This window comes from Aedes albopictus, chromosome 3 (genome assembly GCF_035046485.1).
Source record: "Aedes albopictus strain Foshan chromosome 3, AalbF5, whole genome shotgun sequence".
In the NCBI taxonomy this organism is placed as follows: Eukaryota; Metazoa; Arthropoda; class Insecta; order Diptera; family Culicidae; genus Aedes; species Aedes albopictus.
The window spans coordinates 431,852,105-431,876,463 of NC_085138.1; the positions used below are offsets into that span (position 1 = coordinate 431,852,105).

Sequence of the window (24,359 nt, forward strand, 5' to 3'; positions counted from 1 at the left end):
CAACAGGATCAAAACTGACTGTTATAGCAAAAAAAAAAAAAACGGCTCGTGAAAAACAAAAAGCGGGTGCATTTTATCTTTCCACTCTAATAGATGAAACGATCATTTCACTACCCACATCCAAAGAAGCGCTTCAACATATAAGCGACTTCATCGATCAAATCACGCGAGTCGTTGATGCGCACGAAATAGGCGAAAAAGGATGTGAAAACAACATGCGCACCCTCATTGAAAACCTCATGCACTATGGCATATCAAACATCCCTCTTCTCATCTCATAACTTATCGCATCCGATCGCATCTCACCTTACCCACTATGGTCACAGCCTGAGTGAGTGATTGAACGGCGGTTTTTCTTTTGTTTTCGGGCCGCCGTCCCGTCGCTTGAGCCGTTCGCTTTGCCCGTTCGTTCCGTTCGTTCAGTTTCAGCCAGTTGCGTTCGTGGACCCGTCTGGCACAGACGGTGGCGTGGCGCGTTGGTCGTCGTCGGTGGTGGTGGCTTTATTTTGATACTGGTTAATACTTCCGCACACACATTCATTGCGTTTCGGAAGATCGGTTCGGCTCGTGCTATCTTTCTTGACGTGATTGTTTCGAGCTGGATGGGATGAGGGTCTGCTGCAGATAAGCTTTGTAATCGCAATTTTGTCAGTTGCTACGTTGACAAGGATAAAGCAGAAGGTCGAATTTGGGGAGAGTAGCTGACGAAGCAAAGTGATCAACTGGTTGAGATGACGATTAGAAACGGTGCTTGACAGCTGCAGCCAGATATAATTCCTGAGATACGGGAGAAGAGTCCAAGGAATTTAAGACGAGATTTATTTTTAGTTGTAAGTATAGAGGGTGTCTCTATTTCATACGGACGTACAGTAGTAAGGGAAGTCAGAAGGTAAATGGAAATAAAAGTCAATGAACCGTTCTTGTCGAAGAAAATACTGAGACATCGAAGCCCAGTTTCTGTTAGACCACGAAACGTTTGATAAGAATGTGTACGCTGATAGAATACAATATTGATTATAACGATAAGTTTTCTGATATCAACAATCAGCGCTACGACAAGCACAAGGTCAAGAATCAGGCGAAGAAAAATGCAACGTAACAAAAATAACCGGTTTGGTTGTATGCACGATTCTAGAATTGCACTCCTGCTGAGAAGCTGAAATCAGACGCTACTTGAAGCCATCTAAGTTGAGAAATACGAGTCACAAACGCATATGGAATCTACAAGGTATAAGAAAAGTCCAAAACAAGGAATGACTTAACAAAACGTTGTGGTGATTTGTCGTAAACTGTAATAGAGAGTTCCCCAAAAGTGAACAATCATCTCTAAAAATCACAGTACTGCATACTAATTGAACCGTTTAGTGCATCGTGACAAAGGGTGACAGTTAATATGCCTCGTAGCGCTTTGATTAATGGAAATTGATTGAATAATTCAATTGTGAATTAAACCACCGCAAGGCACACGTTTCGATGCGAGCTGTGACGATACGATGCAGATCGTTTGCGAAGCGGATGGCAGACGCTGTGCAATTTACAACGTTACGCGCTGAACTTGATCTTCCCCGCATTCAAGATGTTCGCTGCTCTGATGGGTCGTCGTGATTGTGCTGGTATTAGACGACGCAGTGAAACAAATCCACGACGTTATAAATAACAGAGTTCTGTGTCAACAGCCGGCTGCGGGGCGTGAGGCAAATGATGCACCAATTGTGGAAATGAGCCGTGCTTGAAGTCACATCGACGATCATGGTTAAATGCGCTATATTTGAGTTGGTTACAATCGACGTTAATCGTCGTGCTTGGTTCGAGGGTTCTGAACTGAACTGGGAATGTGATGGTGGTGGTAGTGGTAGTGGCGATGGCGGAACGACTACCATACGATATGTGCAGAATCGTCTTTTCTGAATGGCACTGACCTACGGCAATATGCTGTTTGTGTGAAAGGGAAGGCACTAATGCGATTTGTGTGTTGAATAAACATGACCGATCATATGATAGGATTTGGTTATGTTGACTTGAACCGGTTAAAGTTTTTAGGGGTGTCATAAAACTTATGTTTTCGAATACAATGCCAAATGTAGTAATATCTGGAGATGAAGCATTATTCACAATCTTCAGGAGTTGAGAGAGGTGCGCCACGCTGTTGTTGCGCAAGCTCAGCGTACCCTAAGTAACAGAACTTGCTGAATAAAGGTTTGTTAAGCTAAAGTTTGCTTGAGAGTGGTTTGTTCCACTCTTGTACAGCAAAAATGTTTGTACTTGTCTGGGTCAGGTAGAACCAAAATTTTAACAGTGTAAAATAATAGAATACAAGGAGTTTTATTTGATATTTAATGCTTAAAGAGGGAAAAATCCTCCAATATGGTGTTGCCTTTTAGTGGTGTTTTTGACAACGAAGCTTTAAAAGCCCCGCTTATGCCCCAACTTTTGTAGTGAAAGAATATTTCTATGATTCATTGTCTTCATCACCCCAACATCGAAAGACCTTCAGCCGTTGAGTATTCTCCACTGATTTCCCATGAAATTGTTCTTGATTGCGGTAGTTCAACCTTCTACGCTGTCAGCGTGGTAATTGTATACATGGTCCCTCTGGGCTACACTAGACCTACAAAACTGAACACACACCCATACATTCTAAATTCAAATCCTTGCAGGCCATTCAAAATCGCAATGGACTTCCTCAAGCGATGCTTCGTCAAACGACCCTCGCCGGAGGACCTGGCCGATGGTTTGGAGACGGCTCAGGAGTACACTGCCCGCTGGAACTCTATCCGGATAATTTACTACACGATGTTTCTGATGTCACTGGGTTTCAGTATAATTCTGACCGGAGTTTGGCCTTATCTAGACAAGGTAATAGGAAAAATTTCGTTGTGAAGGTTGATCGACTCATCGAACATCTATATTTCAGTTGGACCCCGATGCTGGTAAGGAGTTCATGGGATGGATTGTTAGCGCCAATCCGGTGGGCCAGATGATATTTAGCCCTCTGGTCGGGTGGTGGAGCAACCGGCTAGGTTCCATACGACTACCCCTGTTGTGTTCACTAGCACTGTTCTCGATTGCTAGCGGGATTTATTCCACACTGGAGCTGTTCACCTCACACCACAAGTATTGGATGATGTATTCGCGTTTCCTCATCGGAGTTAGTTCCGCCAGTATTGCAGTCTGCCGATCGTACTTGTCGGCTGCCACTAAAGTCCGGGAGCGCACGGGCGCTGTATCGATGGTATCGTTGGCCCAGACCTTGGGCTTCATCGTTGGACCTGCTTTGCAGGGAGTCGTCACTCCTTTGGGTGACCATGGAGTGCCGCTATTTAGGGACAAACTGTACCTAAATATGTACACCGCGACCGGATGGATCAACGTTGTGATGGGCATCATGAACTTCTGTCTGTTTCTGCCCTTCTTTTTCAAAGAGAAGCGAATAGCCGCCAGAGAAGCTATGGTTCAACAAGGAAAGGAAAGTGAAAAGGAAACCTGGAAAGCACTCAAGCCGGATTACATATCGGCATGGTCCTTGATCTTCGCTTTCTTCATCTTAGTATTTAACTTCGTATTCTTGGAAACGTAAGTGATAAATTTGTAGAATCTTTGGAATAGATTACTTAGAACTTCCACTATTTATTCAAGGTTGGCAACTCCGCTGACGATGGACATGTTCGCGTGGACAAAAGCTGAAGCCTTGTATTATATGGCTTGGGTGATGGCCGTTGGAGCAATTGTTGCCAGCGCAACCTTCTTAACGATTGGGCCGATGTGCAAAAAGTTCCCGGAGCATAATGTACTTCTTTGGGGAGGGTTCTTCCTGATGGTCCTGGGTCGTGCTGTCTACATACCGATGAGTGATAGTCCACCAAAGCTAGCTATTCCATTGAATGACACCGCCCTACATCATGCGGAACCGTACGTCTACGCTTCTAACTTCACAGAAGTTTATTCCAACCTTACGAGGGTTGGGTACGACGAGATGTCTACAGTGCCAGTGGTAGAATCCGTACAAAATATTGAAGTACTAGGCTGTCCTATCTCTCAAGAGTGGTGCAAGACAACCAAAGGAATGACCATCAGTCAGTTTTTGATAGGTTACGCATTTACAGCGATTGGTTATCCGATTGGCGTGACGTTGATTACGACCATCTTCTCTAAGATCCTGGGTCCAAGACCGCAAGGCACTTGGATGGGTATTATGACAGGGTCAGGTTGCTTGTCACGAGCTCTGGGACCGGTATTTCTTTCAACTATCTACACCAAACTAGGACTGTATTGGACATTCGGATCAACTGCAGTCATGATGGCAGCTACAATGCTATGGCTTTGGCTTGTGAGGTAAGTTGTGAATACTCCTGGTAACTCCTCCAAATTCTCATTTCCACATTTCAACCCTACAGGGACCGATTGATACCACCGGAATACGAGAATCCCAACTCTGGCCAAGAACTTCAAACTGTCACTAGCAAAAAGAATCCCAACGCCGTTGATCCTTCCGAGCTGGAGAAGCTGAATGGCAACGCTTCGCAGATACTAGAGCGGCCAGAGCAACTGGAAAAACCAAGCTGAGTCTGATATTCACGTAGTTATTAAGTCTAGGTTAAGTGATCAAGTCGACAAATGTTTTGCACCAAAACTCAGACGCACAAAGACCCATTAGAATTGTATCATAAGAATTTTCGTAAATTATTTTACCAGGCTGAGAAAAATGTGATACTTACACATGGGCTTCATCCAACGCTAGTTCAAATAAACTTTTTGCTGTGTGGACCAATTTTAGTGTTTTACTCAATACAATGGACAGTTGATAAAGAAAAAAGCATTATCAGTCAATTGCTTGTCAGTACCTACTAACTACAACACCCAGTCCTTCAGTAGACTGTGAACCATCATTCATAATGGGGTTGCTTCGAAAGTGGTGGTCCCTTGATCAATCGGAAAGCGACCGAACTCTAGGTTTGGAGACTTCTGAGCACTACAAGGAACGATGGATATCGATTCGTGTATTCTACTGTATGGGTTTCCTGCTTTACTTTGCGTTTAATGTTGTCGTAACAGGATTGTGGCCATACTTGAAGACAGTAAGTTCTTTTCTCCTGTATCCGAAAGTTCTCTTACACATTTGTCACGAATTTCAGTTGGATCCAGAAGCAAACAAAACGTTTCTCACATATCTTTTTGCGATGCCTTCCGTCATGCAGCTGGTGTTCAGTCCGCTTTTCGGTTGGTGGACCAACAGGATTTCCTCTACCAGGATTCCAATTGCGGTCTCCTTGGTGGCATTCATCGCTGGTCATGTCCTGTATGCCGTGGTTGAAGATATTCCCGTCCACCGGAAAGAAATTCTACTACTGTCCCGTGCAATTGCCGGACTAGCCACAATCACTAGCACTATCTACCGGGCGTACATATCGTCTGCCACGACGGTAGCGGAACGGACCATGACCGTTTCGAACATGAATCTCGCTCACACACTGGGACTGCTGGCCGGGTCGGCTTTCCAGCCGGTTTTGTCTCTCCTGGGGAAGGACGGATACTGCCTATTTGAGTTCATCAGAATTAATATGTTCTCATCAGTGGGATGGATTGGCGTTGCTTTGGGTTCCGTCGTGCTGGCAATGATGATGCCATGCGTGTTCAAAGAACATCATATTGCGGTCAAGGAGATTGTGCTGAAGAATAGTGATGCGGTGATGAATGGATCGAGAATTTCCGATGATAGACTGCGTTATCATCCCATTGGTTTGATGCTGATGGTGTTCGCTTTGGTGATGTTCAGCTATAAAGCAGTTCAATCGTAAGTATTCTCTTACAAATCCAGTTTCTTGTCCATGTCCATGAAACTATGTGTTATCAGTAACTAGATTCGACAGGAACTAAACTCTCTATAGGACGCGACCCATTATGAGCCAAAAGTTCTACCTCGACCTCGCTGCGCACGAAGGAAGAGGTTTATCTGCTAAAGTTGCACTTTTACAACGACACGCGTCTCAGGAGGTTTAAAGCTATGTCGAGAATGTAACAAGACGCCATATGAAAATATGTCATAATTTTCAGAATTTCATCGGCCTTAACCTTTCAAGCGCGCGCCCTTTTGAGCCTAAAACTGCATGGCGCCCGCGCTGTATACGACGAGCGAGGTTTTTGGTGGAGTTGTACTTTTACAACAGCGAACGTCCTGAAGGGTTAAGGACACGATTGTTAGTGTCCAAAGATGACCGCCACAATGGTCGCCTTGTTGTACAAAAACATGAGGCAAAATGCAATATGAAAAAGGATTCCAGGGCCATTCACCTTAAATCAATTCTTGAATAATTTGTGACATTTCGATTATTAACAAACTTTCGTGTATCTCGAATTATTTTTCGAAAATAACTTGTACTTGGGCTTTTGAATCATATTAAGAAGATTAGAAAATATTTTATAATTTTAAATTTAAAACTTTCGATTTTTTAAATAGTCGAAATACTGACTTTCTGTGAAGAAAAATTCGAGGTACATGAAAAATTGGTAATCATTGAAATTTAGACACCATGTACTCTTCTAAGCGTATGTACCTGAACTACGCTATTTTGAAAATGTGCCCACCGTTTATGTTCTAGTTCATATTTTTATCGAGTATTAAAGATTCATCTTCATCATATTAATGATGAATCTGAAAAAAAAAAAACAAAATTCAAGTAAAAATGCAATAAAAGAGATTTATCCACTGAACACTTACAAAGCTATCTTGATATTACTTATTTTTTCCTCTTCAAGTGAAAGGCGTAACCTATTAGTTTTATGCCAAACAAAAGAAGAGCCATGTGTGTTTTGTTTACCAAATTGTTTCGTGAAACTGATCAAAGCGTATTAAGGTTGAAGGATTCGTCATTGACCTAATCGTCATCATTGAAAATTTGAAAGCAGTTTGCTTGTTCAAAGTTAAGAATTCCACAGCGAAAAAGTATTCACTGTATTGCCGGTACTGAATAGAGTACAGTGAATCCATTTTCAATGCTAGCATTCGAGTTTTTAACGAGAAAACTGCTTTCGAATTTTCATTGATAACAATTAGGTTCAATCCTTCAACCTAAATACGGCAAGAGCAAACGGAGATATTGATAGTGCACACATAACAAAAAAAGCATGCAGGTGTTGGACGGAATTGTATCAAAATAGAAAAAAAAATCATTAGTAGGGGAAATTCTAAGAAGAACAGAGGCACAACGCCTTCCGATAAGCGCAAAATGCCTTTATGCTATTTCATTTCATGTAGCTCAATAGCTCGAGAACTATTGATGTGGTCGAAAAAAGAGCGTGAAACAATGATTTTTTCACATATGAAAATATAATCTAATTTAGGCCGGAACAAATCTCATTTTCTTCTTTTGTCACTTTGCTCGTTGACTCGTCAAGGGGGGGGGGGATAATAAATAATAAATGTATTTGATGAAAAATTACCCAAACAATTAGGCAAAAACGCAAAAACTCTTCGGATTTGTTAAGAAATTTTTTCGACAACTCTAATTTCAATTCAAAATTTTTAAATTTATGAATAATTTATTTGTGTCCCCCCTCAAAATGTCGAATTCCGACCAAAATTTTCCGAGGGGGGGGTGACATTAGAGAAAATCGAAATTTGTGTCAGCCTTATTGGGCACGAAACTTGGTGATCGCGCTCCTGTTATATGTTATCAATCTATTCACTACCAAGCGCCTCCATCTCCTTCCATAACAGTTGTATAGAGCGTGCAGATGCCAAAATTAGTCATCTTTTTAAAAAAAAGGAGGCAAGGCGAAAGACACCCTTAATCAGCATTATTTTGGAAACATGACCGATCATATTTGCTAAGACTTGGCGTTCTACCTCACTGCGCATAGTTCATAGTGCTTAGTGATGAAATGATGCCCAGTTTCCTCAGAACATTGAGGAGCTCTTCAGAGCAAAAATTCATGAGCTAATAATCATCGAATCCAACCAGCCATAGAGTAAGGTGGGACAAGAGTTCGACAGTTGTAAAATAATTTTTTTCCTAAAATCTGCAAAAAAAAAAATGCAAACGAACAAATGCTGAACAGTGAGTTACCCGTATAAAAGGAAATAAAAAAAAACTAAAATAATATCTTATCTAGCAGTTAAGCACTATGCTGGCATAAATGTCGTACGGGGACACAAAAATCATGAATTCCCCTCCGACAAAAAAGACACACCACTCTACCAAAATCGACGACCCCAGGACCCCAAACGGCCAAAAATGTACTATCTTTGTAGATATCTTGCTTGCTTAACTTATCCTCTCCGGATATTTCTTCCAATGTTTATACTTTTTTGCCCTACGGTTCTCTTCTTCCGTTAATTCTGCATCTGAAATGTCGCTAGATGACTCTTTGTATATCTCTTCTGCTTTTTTCTTTAATCTATCCTTATCCTTTACTAACTCTTCCTATTCTTCTAAATCTGTCTCTCTATATCTGTTTTAGTGGTCTTCAAGTGAATTTTTTCATGTAATACTTGGTATGCCTTCTTTTTTCTTATTAAATTTAATTTAGTATGCTAACTTTAAAGGATGATTATCTTCTCTCCGTATTACATGACCATAATAACTAATTCTTCCTACACTAGTTCTTCTGTTAATTGTTTTTCTATCTTAAAGTTTTCTAGCATTAAGTTTAACCCTTATGTGGCCGACAGGGTACCCGGGTACCCAGCGCCCATTTAAAAAGCACGGTGTAGAAAAAAGCAAAAAATTTGTCGGACACATAACGGTTAATGTTCTGTGCTTTTCTATAGTGATTGTATATGCTTTCAAGAATTAATTTTCCATAGTTTGCTATCCCTACTCTACTTTTCTTGGTTAAAGCTGCAACTTCGATTTCATAAGTGATTGAAAGAGCTAACATTGTTTTGTTGATTAATTTTCCTAACTCCCAAGAAGGTTTTATTTTTTTTTTACAAAACTCTAAAACAATTCTGCTTGTTCTGTATGTGTTTGCACATCTTTGCCTATTCGTTGATTTTCTGTCTAGTGTTGCTGTTAGACACACTCCTAAATACTTTATCTTCTCTCATACTTTAAATGCTCTACCATTCAACAAGATCTCTTCAGATCTCTATTATTCGGAAATCTTAGTAATAGTCGACATTTCTCGAAGTTCAGTTCTAGGCCTACCTTTTCTAATTCTTTTAAAGTTCTTCTATTGTTTCTTGATGTTCCTTACTCCTGACGATAAAGAGCAAGTCGTTGGCAAAGGCTAAAAGCAAGGGGAGTTTAAGACTGTTCAAATCCAATAGTTTTAATTCAGATATTTTCTCTGCAATTTTTCTCATTCCATCCTGTATAATATAGTTGAATAGAATTGGTGCCAAAGGACAACCTCGCTTTATACCTTTCCCTCGTTTTATTTCCTCAGAATATTGATTGTTCCATAACACTTTTTTCATTTCAAAAATTTTGTTTTCTTTATAAGCTAACTCTACACTTAGAACATATAAAAGGATTCCTTGAGTAATTCCTATTTTTTGCACGTTTAATAGAGCTAATAACATTATTTTTAATAAAAACTTAGGAGTTTTATTGGAGGATTTTTTGCACTAACTACTAAGTTTTGGTGGAGCTCTCGCATAAATTTCAGGTGAAAGGAAGAATGTTGAATTCTTTGGCAAATTACTCCTAGAATCAGAGATGCATTTGAACGTGTTCTGTTCATGTTCTGTTCAAAAGCTGTGCTCGCGAGAGCCGTGTTCATGTTCAAACAATTCAGGTACCTGATCACAGTGCTCTTCGTAGCCTAGGATTTCGTAGCTAGGAGTAACCCGTAGTAACAGGGAGCAACAAGTAGCAACAAACTGCTACCGTAGTGTCATTTACGAGTTCTCTCTGCAACTGTTACACATTCTAGTACCAAACCGCAGAACTAGAATTTTGAAATGAATTGCTAAGTCCCTGCCGACCATTTGACCACATGTATCCAAAAACAGTAAACGGTTTTTCCAATTATCGTTTGTGGATGGCTTCATTTGCGCAAGGCTCAACAAAGGTTTTTGTATAATATGAAAGTTGGCTACAACAGTCATTTCAGTTGCTGCCAAGGTTGCTGCCGTTTCTGAAACTCTTGCTTTGCTCGACGAGATTTTCCTACTGTTTTAAACTCTATGGAATGCTCAATTTAGCATACTAAATATTTAGGGGACATCCGGGCAATTGTGCCGCATAATGTTTGAGCCCTGTGAGTAAAACCTACGGAGCCATGACTGCGTCACGAAAAGATGTACACGAATAAAACCACCACACCCGGCCGGATCTCGATCTGACCTTGATACAACTAATAGTCCCAAAATAGACCAATAACTAAAAATTCCGTAACATTTCAATCTCCCTCTCTTTTCGATAGATAACCCTTACTTCCAAATTCCCAATCTGACTTGTCAAACTTGAACACAGCTCCGTGATCAATCTAGTAATCTAGATTGTGTTCAAAATTTTGAACATGCTCTTGAGAGCTTGAATGGAACAATTTTGGCACGCTCACTGAACATGAGCGTTCAAAATGCATCTCTGCCTAGAATTGGGGTTTTTAATTAAGAAAAAATCAATGATTTTTTATTTTTAAACGAAAGAGCACTATGATTTTTTTCAGATTTTTAGAACTTTATTTTGGTACCTAAAATCAATTTCAAAGAGAATTTTTGAAATCACCTTTTGACAGCTGGGCAACTGCTTGACAGCTCCGCTCAGTACAAAATGCGACGAGGGTGATTGGACAAATCGCTCCCATACAAATTTCAAATTTATTTTTAAATAGGCTCCCGGGCACCAAAATTGATGGAAATTTGGATTTCGGCTCAGTTTGGCATGCAGATTCAGAATATGGAATTATCTCAACACCACTAAAGAAGCCAATTCGAGGCAGAAATCGCCTTGGAAGCCTACTTGACATCCTTCCTGACAAAATATTCAATTCGCATTTGTCAGATGTTCTCAGAGATTTCCCTAGATATTGTTTTTTGAGGGCATTCTGTTATTGCTCAATTAGTCTTGCATACGAGTTTGTTAAGGATCTTTTGAAAGTGTTTGCTTCATTTTTATGCAGGAACACTTTGAAAACTGTTTAAGGATCGTTTCCAAAGATTCATATAACAGGATTCGTGTTTTACCTAGGAATTCCAACCCTCCACGAATTTCCTTTTTTATGTTTTTATTTCACTGGTTGATCATAAGAATTCTTCGAATATTTTATAAAAGGGTGTTGTAACTTTAATGATAAAATTCCCCACTTACCTTCATTACGACACGTGACTAACAAATCGAACACCACAAGATTTAGTTCAATATTTAGTAATTTAGTTCTATTCAATGTTCAGGTTCGTCTGAAAGTTTACAACTAATTTCCACTGCAAATATTTACACATTTTGGAATCGGGGGAAATTTTCAAAAATTTACAGAAAACGGACAAAAATCTAATGGGAGCGCCCAAACGTATACAGAGTTTGCAGTCCTGGTTACGATTGCGCTTTCTATTACGCAGACTATTAACTTGTTCTGTGGTTTAAGCGCCAAACTAGTCATGGATTCAAATCCTACCAAATCAAGTGGTATTTATACAGTAACGAAAAAAACACACATCTTGATAATTTTGGAGATTTTCCTTCTGAAAATATTTTTTTCTGGGATTTTTTCTGGACTTAAATCAAATACTAGGGGTGCTACACAAATTGTATCACGCAAAAATAAATCTTTTCAGCCACCCCCTTCCTCCTCTCAATTGTTCGTATGGGTCGTCACGTTCCGCAAACTAACCCTCCCCCCTGAAAGCGTGACGTAATTTGTGCATGGCCCCTACAAGTCGGACTGTAATAACCCTGGTCGGGTTCTGAACCTTTCCCAAACGGAATGCTGTACACAGCTGAAACTTTGACTATTTACTAATAGAAGTTGGCTTGACAAGATATCAAAATTCTAGAAAAATCGTGAACAAATCAAAATATATATGACATTGCTATATCGTAGGAATTCCCAAATGTACGAAAAAGTAAAACTTATAAGTATCCTGAACAACTTGAACTCGCATGAGAATGTTTATTGTTTTATTATATCTATATAAATAAACAAAATGCTGTTCATATGTCACGAATAGGCTCGGGAACGGGCTAACTCAACGGGATCACAAAATTCTTCCACTATTGCATTCGTTCAGGGCTCCGACGTGTTCGCGTGAAAAAAATAATTATGAAAAACAACCGGGAAATCAATGAGAACGAGAAAATTTCAAAATTTATTTTTCAGGGAAATTTTCTACCGCCTGAAATGTCAAAAAACACAATAGGCAGGCAGTATGACGTTTGCCGGGACAGCTAGTTGTTAATAACATATTTCGTGGTTGCATATGCGCATATGCATAGTGCGCAGTGATATCGCAAATAACAATATTTTAATGTTGTATTAAGATGAACATAACTAGACACTGATTTTTAATTTGGGCCTAACTGACATTTTCGAGTTCTCGTCATCAATCCTCTCTTTGTGTTATCACAGAATGTGTATTGAGTTTTCCAAAGATTTTTTGGTTGAAATGCGAAGAAGATGACTACATGTTGCTATAGAAACAAAAAGAATAATGATTTTGTTTGTTTTGATCAAGTTATTAGCGATAGAGAGAGTCGACGAAGAGAAATCGATCAAGTCAGTTGGGCGCTTATGAAAAATCATTGTCAAACTGATGAACACGCATAAAATGAGCGAGCAAATTAGCAAAGTATCTATTAAATTCACATAGTTATGTACTACTATGATCATCATACGTACTGAACATGGCACTATCTTATTATGGCACAAATTTCCCAAATGGAGGAGAACGTGCCTATGGAGCCGACCTACTGATCTTATTATGTCACAAAACTAATTTCATGTATAATCAGTTTTACACCATAATCCTGAAAAACACATGCTTTTACTTTAATGCGAACTGGAATAACTTTGGGTCGTAATAGGTTAAGCTTGAGAGACAAAACAAAACAAATCTTCGTCGCACATTCACCGCAAACACGGTGCTCATTCTTCTTACATGTTAAATTTCCCACACGTCAAAGTCGTGCCATTATTTATGACTGACTGACTGATACCGTTTGATACTGATTTCACTTTGCCAAATTGTCTTGTGCTGGGAGTATCAGTTCAGTTCTTTTTGATCTGGAGCACGTGTTTTGTCGTAAAAGCATGAAAACAATATGTAGTGACGTTCGTGTGCTTTCTATAGCACTGAGGGCATAGCGGAGCAAAAGAAGTTAGAAGCAAATTATTGAAATGATGTGATATTGAAAATGTCCTTCCCGTACCATATGAAACATTCATGCGAAAATAAGCCTCGAAAAATAACAGCTGAGGACAGGCACATCTCCCGGTAGGATCGTTCATGCGTCGAAATAAAAAAATACTGTCGATGATCTTAGCCGTATTGCTTCGCCTATTGATAACCATGACAGTTGATTGCTTCGCACCAGTTATTAATCGGATTCGGCGAAAGATTGTAAATTATGAGGTGCTATTTCATTTGAAGCTGGACGTTCGTGAATTACGGTCTGAATTCGTGCCGTTGCGGCACGAAACGAAAGAAGATTACAACGATCGGACGAGGTGCCATGGATGTGGTTACAAAGTTTTTCTCATTGAAGCAGTCGGAAGCTGATCGTGCACTGGGACTGGAAACGGCCAGCGAATATCGGGAGCGATGGATATCGATTCGGGTGATGTACTATACCGGATTTCTGGTTTACGTTGCGTTCGGAATAATCACGACTTCTGCGTGGCCGTATCTGAGAAGTGTGAGGAGAATGTTACATAATTTGGGTATTAGTGGCTGTGTTTAATAGTTACTGCTTTCAGCTGGATCCAGATGCAGAGAAGGCTTTCCTGACGTATGTGTTTGCTATACAATCGGTGGTACAGCTTGTGTTTAGTCCAATTTTCGGATGGTGGAACAACAAGCTGCCTTCCGTAAGGAAGCCCATGTTATTCTTTCTTGTGGCGTACGTGGCTGGTCAGATTCTGTACGCCTTGATCGAAGAGATCGACGCTTACGAAAAGTACATGCTACTCATTTCTCGAGGATTGTTTGGAATAGCATCCGTGTCGTGCACGATCTACAGAGCTTACATGTCATCGGCTACGACTGTTGCGGAAAGAACAAAAGCCATGTCGTTTCTATCCCTGGCGCAAACGTGTGGTTTGTTGGCAGGATCGGCAGTACATCCTCTGTTTTCCCTACTGGGTGAAGACGGTTTCTCCTTCATTGGACTGTTTCGAGTAAACATGTATACCGCAGTAGGGTGGTTCTGTGCAGTTCTTGGATGTGTTAATCTGATCCTAATGATGCCTTTCGTGTTCAAAGATCAACACATTGCACTGAAAGAAGCGATGAATGGTCAAGACGTAACGGCCACTAAAGATGTGTGGAAGTCGATGGAGTTGAAATATCTGCCTATTACTCTCATGGTGGCTGCCTTCGCCTTGCTGATGTTCGTGTACTCGGCAATCCAAACGTAAGTATTGTTATTCTCCAACATGATGAATTCTCTAAGACTTTTTCTAACTGCTTCAAGGATAATTTAACTGGATCATAAAATACCATGAAATAATACATTTGGACATGTCATGGCATGGGAGGTCTAAAACCTCCTTTTATGCATGTTATTTTCATGCACTTTTAATTTTAAGAATCTTTTTTATGCCCTGCATAAAAAGAGGAAAAGTTACTCAGTATCAATATTGTGCATAAGGAAATGCCATGATTCTTCGGCTTAGTGGGTAGTCTATAAATGGCATGATTCAGGGACATTTCGAATTGACTTTTCGACAACTGATGATTTGATGCAACGGTCATAGACGCTATTTTGAACTTGTAGATTTGTTTTCAACGAATAATAACTATTTTACAAATTAAATGTGTGCCGAATATTGAGGCCATTTTTTTCACTATGTACCCAAATCTTGGCTCATTAGTAAAGTGACGTCAAAAACATCAATAAAGTGACGTCAACAACATTGCTTGCGTATAAACCAGAAAGAAAGAACAGGAAGAATGATTTTGTGTGCGGTGACTGTAGAAATACATCACAAAAAATGGGTTGCGTTGTTTTTGTTACTAAATTATGAAATAACTGTATTTTAAGTGATTTATTCATAGTTTTGGTGAAAATTTGTCTCCGAAAATGTAATTTGATAGTAAGATTGGTGAACAAACAGTGATAATACTTCAGCAGACATATTGAAAAAATGAGAGAATAAGTGGTTCTAGCGCTCGGAAAGCAATAGGCTAACGTTGTGTCCACTAATAGACCAATTTGTGTACTGTAGACCAACATTGCATACCATCTTTTCAACGTAAGTAAGCGAGTTCTGGAATATTTACGTTAGTTCACTTCCAAGTGGTGAAACATGCATTATCTAGAATGCGTGATAGGGACAACATGTCATTTCTAGTGCTATTAATTCACGAGTTATGGTCAAAATTGTCAAAGCGGCTTGCATATTATGCCAAGGTATGGTACATTAGTATGGGACAAACATCAAATTCTCGCTCCAGTCGACTTTTTTGATTCCATTTAGGTCCCATATGAACTGCACAAAATTTCAGCGCAATCGGTGAAACTATAATTTAGCGCAAGCGGTTCAAAGTTTGCATAGGATTTACTATGGGAAAAGTTACACTTTCAGATAAAAAATCCCAGAGGTCACCCCTTGTCCCCTTAATTCAAATCGATCAATGCTTCTTGTAGAAAAATCATTTATGAAACTTTCCTTCGAAGACCGCAAAACGATTGGATGCTTGTGGAAAAAGTTATAGATTTATTACCGATTAGTGATCGAACGAACGGCTTTTTATTTTGTTTTATTAGCAGCACTGTAGCTGCTGCCTTGACTGCTGCTGTTTCTGGGGGTGGTGATGCCTCCCGCCACCCCATACAACAACGGCAGCAGCAGTGCTGCTGATAAGGCGCCATCCACAAATTACGTAACGCTCTAGGGGGAGGAGGGGAGTATGACCGAGCGTTACGGTCCATATAAAAATTTTCGGATTTTCATACAAAAAACGTTACGGAGGGGGAGGGGGGGGGGGGGGGGTAAAAAAATGTCGATTTTAGCGTTACGTAATAAATGGATTCTGCCTAAAACAAAACAAAAAGCCGTTGGTTGGATTACTAATCGGTAATACAGTCAGGTTTTTTTTTACGCGGTTTTCATTTACGCGGCCGCGTAAATGAAAACTTCATACAAAAAAAAATTTCATCGTCTTATTTTTGCATGATTCGTCGAGAAATGGTGAGACTTTTTTTGCGCGGTTTTTCGGATTTTGAACTGAGTTTTTTTTTTACGCGGTACGTATCCCCCGCGTAAAAAAAAACCTGACTGTAAATCAATAACTTTTTCCACAAGCATCCAATCGTTTTGCGGTCTTCGAAGGAAAGTTTCGTAAATGTTATTTCTACATGAAGCATTGATCGATTTGAATTAAAGAGACAAAGGGCGACCTCTGGGATTTTTTGTTTGAAAGTGTAACTTTTCCCATAGTAAATCCTATGCAAACTTTGAACCGCTTGCGCTAAATTATAGTTTCACCGATTGCGCTGAAATTTTGTACAGTTCATATGGGGCCTAAAGGGGATCTAAAAAGTCGACTGCAGCAAGGATTTATTTTTTCATACAAGCGTGTCCCACACTAATGGTACATATACCCTACGTTTTCGTGGGTTTCCGGGGGTCTCACGTGCGTTACATGGGGTCCTAGTGGGTTTTAAGGGGGTATCGGAGGCATTTCAGGAGTTCTCAGAGCATTTTAAGCTGGTTTCAAAAGCGTTTCGGAGGCGTTTTTGTGGAGTTCGGAGGGTCTCAGGTGAGCTTATCAGGTATCAGGTATCAGTAGGTCGGCTCAAGAGGCACGTTCTCCTCCATTTGGGAAATTTGTGCCATCGCCATGAATACGAGCCTATTCATCATTTACCTGAGGGAGAGCGAAGGGAGGAATAAGGGATGGGATAGGGAAAGGGAAGGTAAAGGAATAGGGTCGATATAATCGCATAAGCGTACCACAACGGGTTCAAACAGCGCCCTGAAAAGGGCACTGTGAAAAACGCATAAAGCGTAAAGTAAGCCTATAGCTACTTGCCACAACGGGTTCAGAACAACAGAACATCCTGAAGATTCAGGCCTCTTAGGTCAGTTTCACTTAATCAAGTGTATACCGAGTACTCGGAAACGCAGTTGCGTAAAAACTGGGTAGTTACATATCAAATGATTCAAAGTTCCACAGTCGGATTCTCAGCTAAGATTTACAAATGAAGCAACCTGTTGAGGCTTGTGATGGACAAAATCATAAGTAGGAAAACCACATTGAGTTATCTCAATTGCGTTTCTGCTACGAGATTCCTCAAAAATCATGACAAGACTCCCGCATGGGGGCATCCACAAACACTCAATTTCCTAATCGCTGCTTGACGTAATGCCGAGAAGAGATGTTGGTTTTTGAGCATTTGGTAAATCCAATTGGAAATCATTGAAAGATAAATAGGACAATCCATGCGGCTTCCAATATGGAATCGAAAGGTACGTATTCAAAAGTATCCTGGAAATCCGAGAAAACACCCAAACAAAATTGTTTTTGAATGAATGCTTTTCCGATATCGTAAACAACATTGTGTAGAAAAATCACAGTGGACTTTCCATTTTTGTAAGCATGTTGGTTCCCATGGAGAGGCATGTTTGCTAGAAAAACATCACGGGTGTGATGCTCGACAAAGCGTGCTAATCATTTCAAAAGAAAGAGGTCAAATTGATAGGTTTGATCTTCATACGAAGACATTATCCACTTACGGAATAAACTTGACAGTATAATCTCACCAAGATTTGGGAATGGCAAGGCTGCAAACAAGTAGGGGGGGGTGGGGGTAAGACGGACATGTTTAGTAAACACTCTATTTTGACAGTGTAAACAATGCGATAATTAAAATTTTATCTCCATACTATATACTTCAACTAAGGTACTTTACAGTCTGCAAGCCGATTTTGCAATAAAATTTGATTTTCCATGACTTTTGAGATAATTAAAAAGTGATCTCCAAATGTATGTTTTTCAACAGTGTGGGTAAGACGGACCGGTAGGGTGGGTAAGATGGACACGTTTTGAAATTAAGCTAATACGCCTCTAATTGTGTTAAATGTTGTTTGTGGCCGTTTGTATTCGGTAGATCAATCATAGTAGAATCTAAATTTGGCCTTAAATCTCTTAGCGAAACGTATTTCTGCAAATTAAAATCTATTTTGTAAATTGGAAACCTCCATAGACTGATAAACGCCTAACAGTATGCAATGCTCTGGTAATTTTACAAAGTTCAAAATGTTCCAACAACAAAAATTCTAATAAAATGAATTTTTGAATAAAAAATCAATGTGAAATGCTTTATACGGCTTCCATAATCATTTTTGTACTCCATAGATTTCAATCTGTGAACAATGTGTGGGTCTTAATGTTTTTTTTACGGCACTATCAAAGTAACCCCAACACTGTCCGTCTTACCCAACCTCAAGGCGGACCGTCTTACCCCCACACAACGCAAAATATTCATTCCACAACCGTTATTTATAATCCATGAAATTTACCTGAATGTCGTTGTGTATAGGACGGAACAGTTTAAAACTACTGGGAAACTCAAAATAAAGTGCAAAAACTTAGCAATTTAATGTTAAAAAGCTTATTTATTGCCGCCTCAATATTAGCTCCCAGCACAAAAGTGTGTAGTCTGGTAAATGGTTGATTATTTTTTGCACTTTTGACATATGAATTCTCTCATGGAGTGGTTCAATAATCATCAACTGATAAGAAGATAGAGTTAATCGTAAAAGAAAGTTAAATTTTAGCTCTTAAGTGCCAGAACTAGTCGGTGGTCCGTCTTACCCACCCGGTCCGTCTTACCCCCACTCCCCCTAGTTTTATCAACACATTTTGGAGCTTGAGGCATGACACGCAAGATTGTCATTTCAATTTTACTGAAAGTGGCAAACATCGGGTCAAACGCAAAATGCGGAACCATATTGGTGTTAATTAAAACATTACATCTACATAGAAATCCTCCCTACGAAAGTAAGGTTCTTGGACCAAAACTGTTATTTTATGCTGAAGATTGATCTGAGCTGTTATAACCATAGCCACTACCCAAACTAGGCACGATCGAACTCTTACAATAACAACACAAGAAAAAAGAACAGCGATAAAAACCAATTCGGTACCGATTGAAGAGCGCCAGAGACGAACATACACAGAGGACACTGTGAAGAACGCATAATGCGAAGAGCCATATAGGTTATAATTAAGGACAATGGAAATTCGCGATTTCGCGGAAGCCGCGAAATCCGCGAAATTGGGCATTGATCGCGAAATTTGAAATATCCCGCGAAATGCTGCGAAATCTGGCAGATTTGAGAAAACACCCTACAAATTTACATTTATTTTGAACTTTTAAGCAAAAATTGGCTATTAGCTTTTGACAGTGTAGAGTAATTTACGATTCCTCATCTGCATGATAAAAACTTTTCTTATCAGATTTTCATCAAATTTGTTACTTTTTCGATGAATTTATGATTGCTCTTCACAGAACTCAACTAAATTTTTCATTTGGTCTTCAAAATTGAAACTTTCCTCAACAATACGGTCAAAAATATGAGTCCGCGAAATTATCGCGAAATTCACAATAGCAGCCCGCAAAATTTGAGAAATTTTGCCGCGAATTTCCATTGTCCCTAGTTATAATTAAAGCTAATAAACAACATACTAATAATCCCACCCTTATTGAGCCTCGCAGTTGAGGCTTAAGAAGGATAGCAGATTATTTCGGAGAAACACAAGGTCAACTGCACCATTGCTCCGGTTAGCGCAGGCAGAATACTGTGGAGGGCGCCCTAGTACTCCACAAGCTCCGTTTGTAGTTAGGTTTTTATTAGACCCCCCTAACCATTCATTCCTTGGCACGGTAAGCATAAAGCCGCATAACGCCATGAATTAGGGGTCACCTGTTTAGTGAACTCTTACCACTGGATCAGGCGATCCAGTATCTAGGCTGATCGGGAAAAGAAGTTAACATTGATGGTCAACTTCCAAACGAGCCCGAACAGCCTGCCGAACGAGCCCGAACAGGTGAGCTTAATAGGTCAGAGGTGGCTTTAGGGGGATCTTTGAGGCATTTCAGGAAGTTTCAGATGATTATCAGAGACCCCATTGCAATATTTTTGAAACGTCCACGAAATGCCCTTTAATTTGAGGGGATTCTTGAAACACCTTGATTTGATCCTGACCGGAAATACCTCAAAACGTCCCTTGAACCTCTGTAATTCCATCAATACGCCCTTGAAATAATCATAATTAATTTGAAATGCCTCTGGAACCCCTTCGGATGCCTAGGCTCCAAAAGCACTTGAAAATGCCCCTGAAATGCTATCAAACATCCCAAAAACCTCTAGGAATGCCCTTAAAATGTTCTTAAAACTCCCTGAAACTCTCTGAAATGCCTTAAAACACCCCTCAAACTCCTTTAATACTATTGAAATGCCTATAACCCCATTAACCCTTAAGGGCGCGCGCTGTTGTAAAAAGTACATCACTACCATAAAATCTCGCTAGTCGTATACAGCGCGAGCGTGGTGCTGTTTCGTTTACATGATGGTGCGCGTCCTGAAAGGTTAAAATGCCAATAAAACGTGACTTTTTCCTTTTCTTCTTTATGGCTCAACGTCCTCACTGGGACTTGGCCTGCCTCGCTTCAACTTAGTGCTCTTTGAGAACTTCCACAGTTATTAATTGAAGGGCTTTCTTTGTCTGCCATTGCATGAATTTGTATATTGTGATGCACGCACCATGATACACTATGCCCAGGGCGTCGAGAAAATTTTCCCGACTATAACGGGAATCTAACCCGCCGTCTCCGGATAAACGATCCATAGCCTTAACCACTAGGCTAACTGGAGACCCCCATGTATAAAACCTAACTAAACGCCCTTAAAAGACCTCTGAAATTTCATGAAACAACCCCCCTGGAACGCCTCTGAAGGGGGGGCTCTCTGGGAACTTTCTGGAATCTCCCTTAGCTCCACCTCAAATGCCCAGGAACAAGACCTGTTCTCACGAACTAGATTCCTTCATTAAAGACCAAGCTTAATTTATTCACAAATTTCCCTCTTTTTTATGCCTTTTTAGCTTATTTATGTTAAGATTATATGAGATATTTTTGGCAAATTTTATTTGGAAAAAGTAAGAAGTATATTTGAAAAAATAATACTTATGAGACTGGAAGCTGAAAATCACCGTTAACGTGGTACTTATGAAAGTTTCAAATGAACGCCTTTCTTTTTTTTGAAATTTATATTTTTTAAGAATGAAAGAAAAAATACGACAATTCCTTTATAAATCTCTTACAAAATTTGCGTAAAAAGTTCAACAAAAAATTGATTCTGATATCTAATACTCATGGATGTATTCAGCAATTGGGATGAACCAGCTTAAATCTAATAAATATAGACAACAAAATATTCTAGAAACACGATGAAGACTTAAAAATAATTTCAGAATGGAGAGATATGTATGTAGATATTCTCTCTCTCTCGTTTGTCGGGTGAAGATCACTGCGTCCAGATTTTGAACTATTGTGATATACCCTTTTGCTGTGAGGTACGCAAGTTATCTCAGTAACATGTTTGTCACTGAGGCGATACCTTAGTATCGTCTGAACTCAAGATCATCTATTATTGATGAATAAAGATCCTGAGTTACAGTATGTGACTCCCCTATTCTGGCGAGACTTGCTTTATAAAGCCAATCACGTCCTTGGGGGATAAGATCCATATGTCAGCACGCCCTAAAAGGGGCTTGCTGAGAACTTTGAACCTACGTTGGGTGAGTGCACTGCAATAGCAGAGAATGCGTTCTGATGTTTCTCTCTCCTCGTTACAGAAGCGGCAATTTGAGGTTTGGATCGCTCCGATCTTTTGTAGATGGTATCTGCAGGGGCAGTGTCCAGTTATTAGACCGGTGTAGATGTTGAGATCCCTTTTGTTGAGACCTAATAGTAGTTGGGTTTTCTTGGGGTCAATCGTTATGAGCCTTTTGGATTGGCTCGTATGGGGAAGGGCATTCCAGTTTGATGTGATTTGACTGACCATATATTTGTTCAGTTCCATTTTTACAGAGCAGTCTGAGATCCCGCAGAAATGCTCAGGGCCAATGAACCTTTCATTAGAACCATTCCTGGCTAGCTCATCAGCGATTTGTAGATATTTGATTCTTTTGGCCGAATTATTTCAATATAAAACTTGTTTTAACCATATAAAAATAGAAGAAATATAACTTAATATCAAACCTAAATTGATTGGAAAAATTGACATTCCAATAAGAAATTGTGATGAAATGTATAAAAAAATAACAAAAAAGAACATTAAATTGAAGATATTCTTGCAATATTGCTAAAACAGCCTAAATAATTTTCTGCTGGTAGGGCAAGTGTACCAATTATGGCTATAGTGGTTCCCTATTTCACCATAGTGGGTATTTAAAAAGTTGTCGAGATTTGACCTGTTATGAAAGTGTAGCAAGAATTTAAATGTATCTTGTCATTAAAACTCTTGAAATGATGCAAAATTTTATATTAGATCGAATAATCACTATGGCCAAATAGAGAACCACTTTGGCGATAACTGGTACACTCAGCCTATATCTATACCCAAGTAACAATCTTAATTCTATTTGGTTTTATTTGTTTTTATGATAGTTTTATCGGAACATTGCATATTCTAGTTGATCTTATCGGAGTCTCAGCTGAGCACAACTATTCTTCGTCAATATGTGGTTTTAAAAACACCTCCAAGAATACTTGAGGTTCAGTTCATAAAACCATAAACACAACAAGAACTGTTGAACTTATTTTCAGTTTTATAAGGTTCTTGTAGTTATCTTCAATCATCCGTTCTTGATCAAGAGTAACTGTTCTCGCATAAGAATAGTTTGGTATATGAAAAATACAAGAAAAAAAAATCAAGCATCAGATTTTGATTCTCATCGTTCCATTATTGCTGCCAATCAAGAACACCTACCCGGAAACCCAACCGCAACGCGGTGCAGTGCCAAGTTCCTCCGGTTGCAGCATTCGAAATGAGGTGGGTATGGTCATCTAGGACGTCGTTTCCCGTGCAATCGGGGTTCCAATCATCGATCTTCGAAATCAACAACTACTTACCTGTTGGAAGTGCTGACCGGAGGAATGAGGCACTGCACCGCATCAAGGCCGGTTATCGAAAAAGGTCTGCCTGGTTGGCAACGGTACCGGACTGATAAATAAATTCATCGGACGAGATTCACAAAATCCACCGCGGTGCGATAATTTATTGTTTGTTTACAATTTGGCGTACATGTTTTATGACGTTCTTGGCGGAGTTTGCATAAACCTATATCAAGAACGTTATAAACCAGAGTACTCTTGAGTAATACTTCTTACCCTTGCATAAGATGAAATAAATTTAAGGCGTTCTGGATGGAGGCCAACTAGGCTGCATTGAGAACGTTATAAATCCTAGTATTCTTGAGTTATGCTTTTAGCTCTGGCATGAGTTGAAAGAAATTTAAGACGATCTTATGGTGATGTTGATTAAAACCATCGATGATGGACCGACCACCGGCCTAGATTTCAATGGAAGCCATGTTGAGAAAACTCATGAGCAATGTTTGCATGACCAGGAATAATATTTTTAAATATTTTATTAGTGCGTTATAATGGAAGCGCGTTGCAATTTTTGGAAGTATCTTGCAACATATATACGATGAATTTCGCTTGGCATTTGGCATCCTTGTTACACCACGGAAATATTTCTAATTTGTGTAATAAATTAATCCCGATTACAATAATGTGTCATTTTCATTGTGTTTTTAATTTCAATTTAATTCACCAAACTTGTCTGTCGACATAAAAGCTGCATCAGCAACAAGACTGACAAATTTATTATCGTTTTATCGTACACTTGAAGAATTCTACAAGGAGAGAGCAATTCGCCTTGAGGACAACTTGGGAAGTACACCAAGTTTTAAGAGAAATTTAAAAACAACTCTCCAAGAGCATCTTAGGATGGGCCTCTTTGGTCTTATGGCGGGTTTATGGTTGAGTTGATGTCGTGTTGCAGAGCAGTTTGGTTTATGCATGGTTTTAAAGAACAGGTGTTGAAGAATACTTCAAAAGCATTATAAAATTAATTTTGTTACTTGGGTAGGAGTCTTCGTACACTGTATCCAACAGTGGCCTAACATACGATAAAAATTGAACCGACTTTGACCCGACATTCGATATTTTTTCAGTCTG

At 39.5% G+C, this 24,359-nt stretch overlaps 2 protein-coding genes across 4 annotated transcripts in view; both read left to right on the plus strand.

The window, feature by feature from the left end:
- Nucleotides 1–362: 362 nt before the first annotated feature.
- LOC109621446 (major facilitator superfamily domain-containing protein 8) lies at nucleotides 363–4,768 on the plus strand. Of its 2 annotated transcripts, none has more exons than XM_062856507.1 (5): nucleotides 363–830; nucleotides 2,658–2,856; nucleotides 2,915–3,573; nucleotides 3,637–4,332; nucleotides 4,395–4,768. In XM_062856507.1, the coding sequence occupies exons 2-5, from the start codon at nucleotides 2,674–2,676 to the stop codon at nucleotides 4,561–4,563; spliced, it is 1,707 nt and encodes a 568-aa protein (XP_062712491.1). In that variant the 5' UTR covers nucleotides 363–830; nucleotides 2,658–2,673; the 3' UTR covers nucleotides 4,564–4,768. The 2 variants fall into 2 exon arrangements, with proteins under 2 accessions (XP_062712491.1, XP_029731749.2); XM_029875889.2 differs by lacking the exon at nucleotides 363–830 and adding an exon at nucleotides 930–2,571.
- A 123-nt stretch (nucleotides 4,769–4,891) lies between these two features.
- LOC109621448 (major facilitator superfamily domain-containing protein 8) overlaps nucleotides 4,892–24,359 on the plus strand; it is a 41,353-nt gene continuing 21,885 nt past the window's right edge. Inside the window, exons 1-2 of one of the 2 annotated variants that reach the window (XM_020075469.3) lie at nucleotides 13,005–13,796; nucleotides 13,858–14,513. In XM_020075469.3, the coding sequence (XP_019931028.3) occupies nucleotides 13,614–13,796; nucleotides 13,858–14,513 (839 nt within the window). In that variant the 5' untranslated portion in view covers nucleotides 13,005–13,613. Of the gene's footprint in view, nucleotides 5,792–13,004; nucleotides 13,797–13,857; nucleotides 14,514–24,359 lie in introns of those variants that run through there. The other variant, XM_062856508.1, reaches the window with a different exon arrangement.

Excerpts from the sequence above, each read along its gene's own strand:
- LOC109621446 (XM_029875889.2), top strand. The coding sequence starts at position 2,522 with ATGAAATTGTTCTTGATTGCGGTAGTTCAACCTTCTACGCTGTCAGCG. Across the intron at positions 2,572-2,657 it reads CCTTCTACGCTGTCAGCGTG|GCCATTCAAAATCGCAATGG; the intron begins GTAATTGTATAC and ends AAATCCTTGCAG. Across the intron at positions 3,574-3,636 it reads AACTTCGTATTCTTGGAAAC|GTTGGCAACTCCGCTGACGA; the intron begins GTAAGTGATAAA and ends TATTTATTCAAG.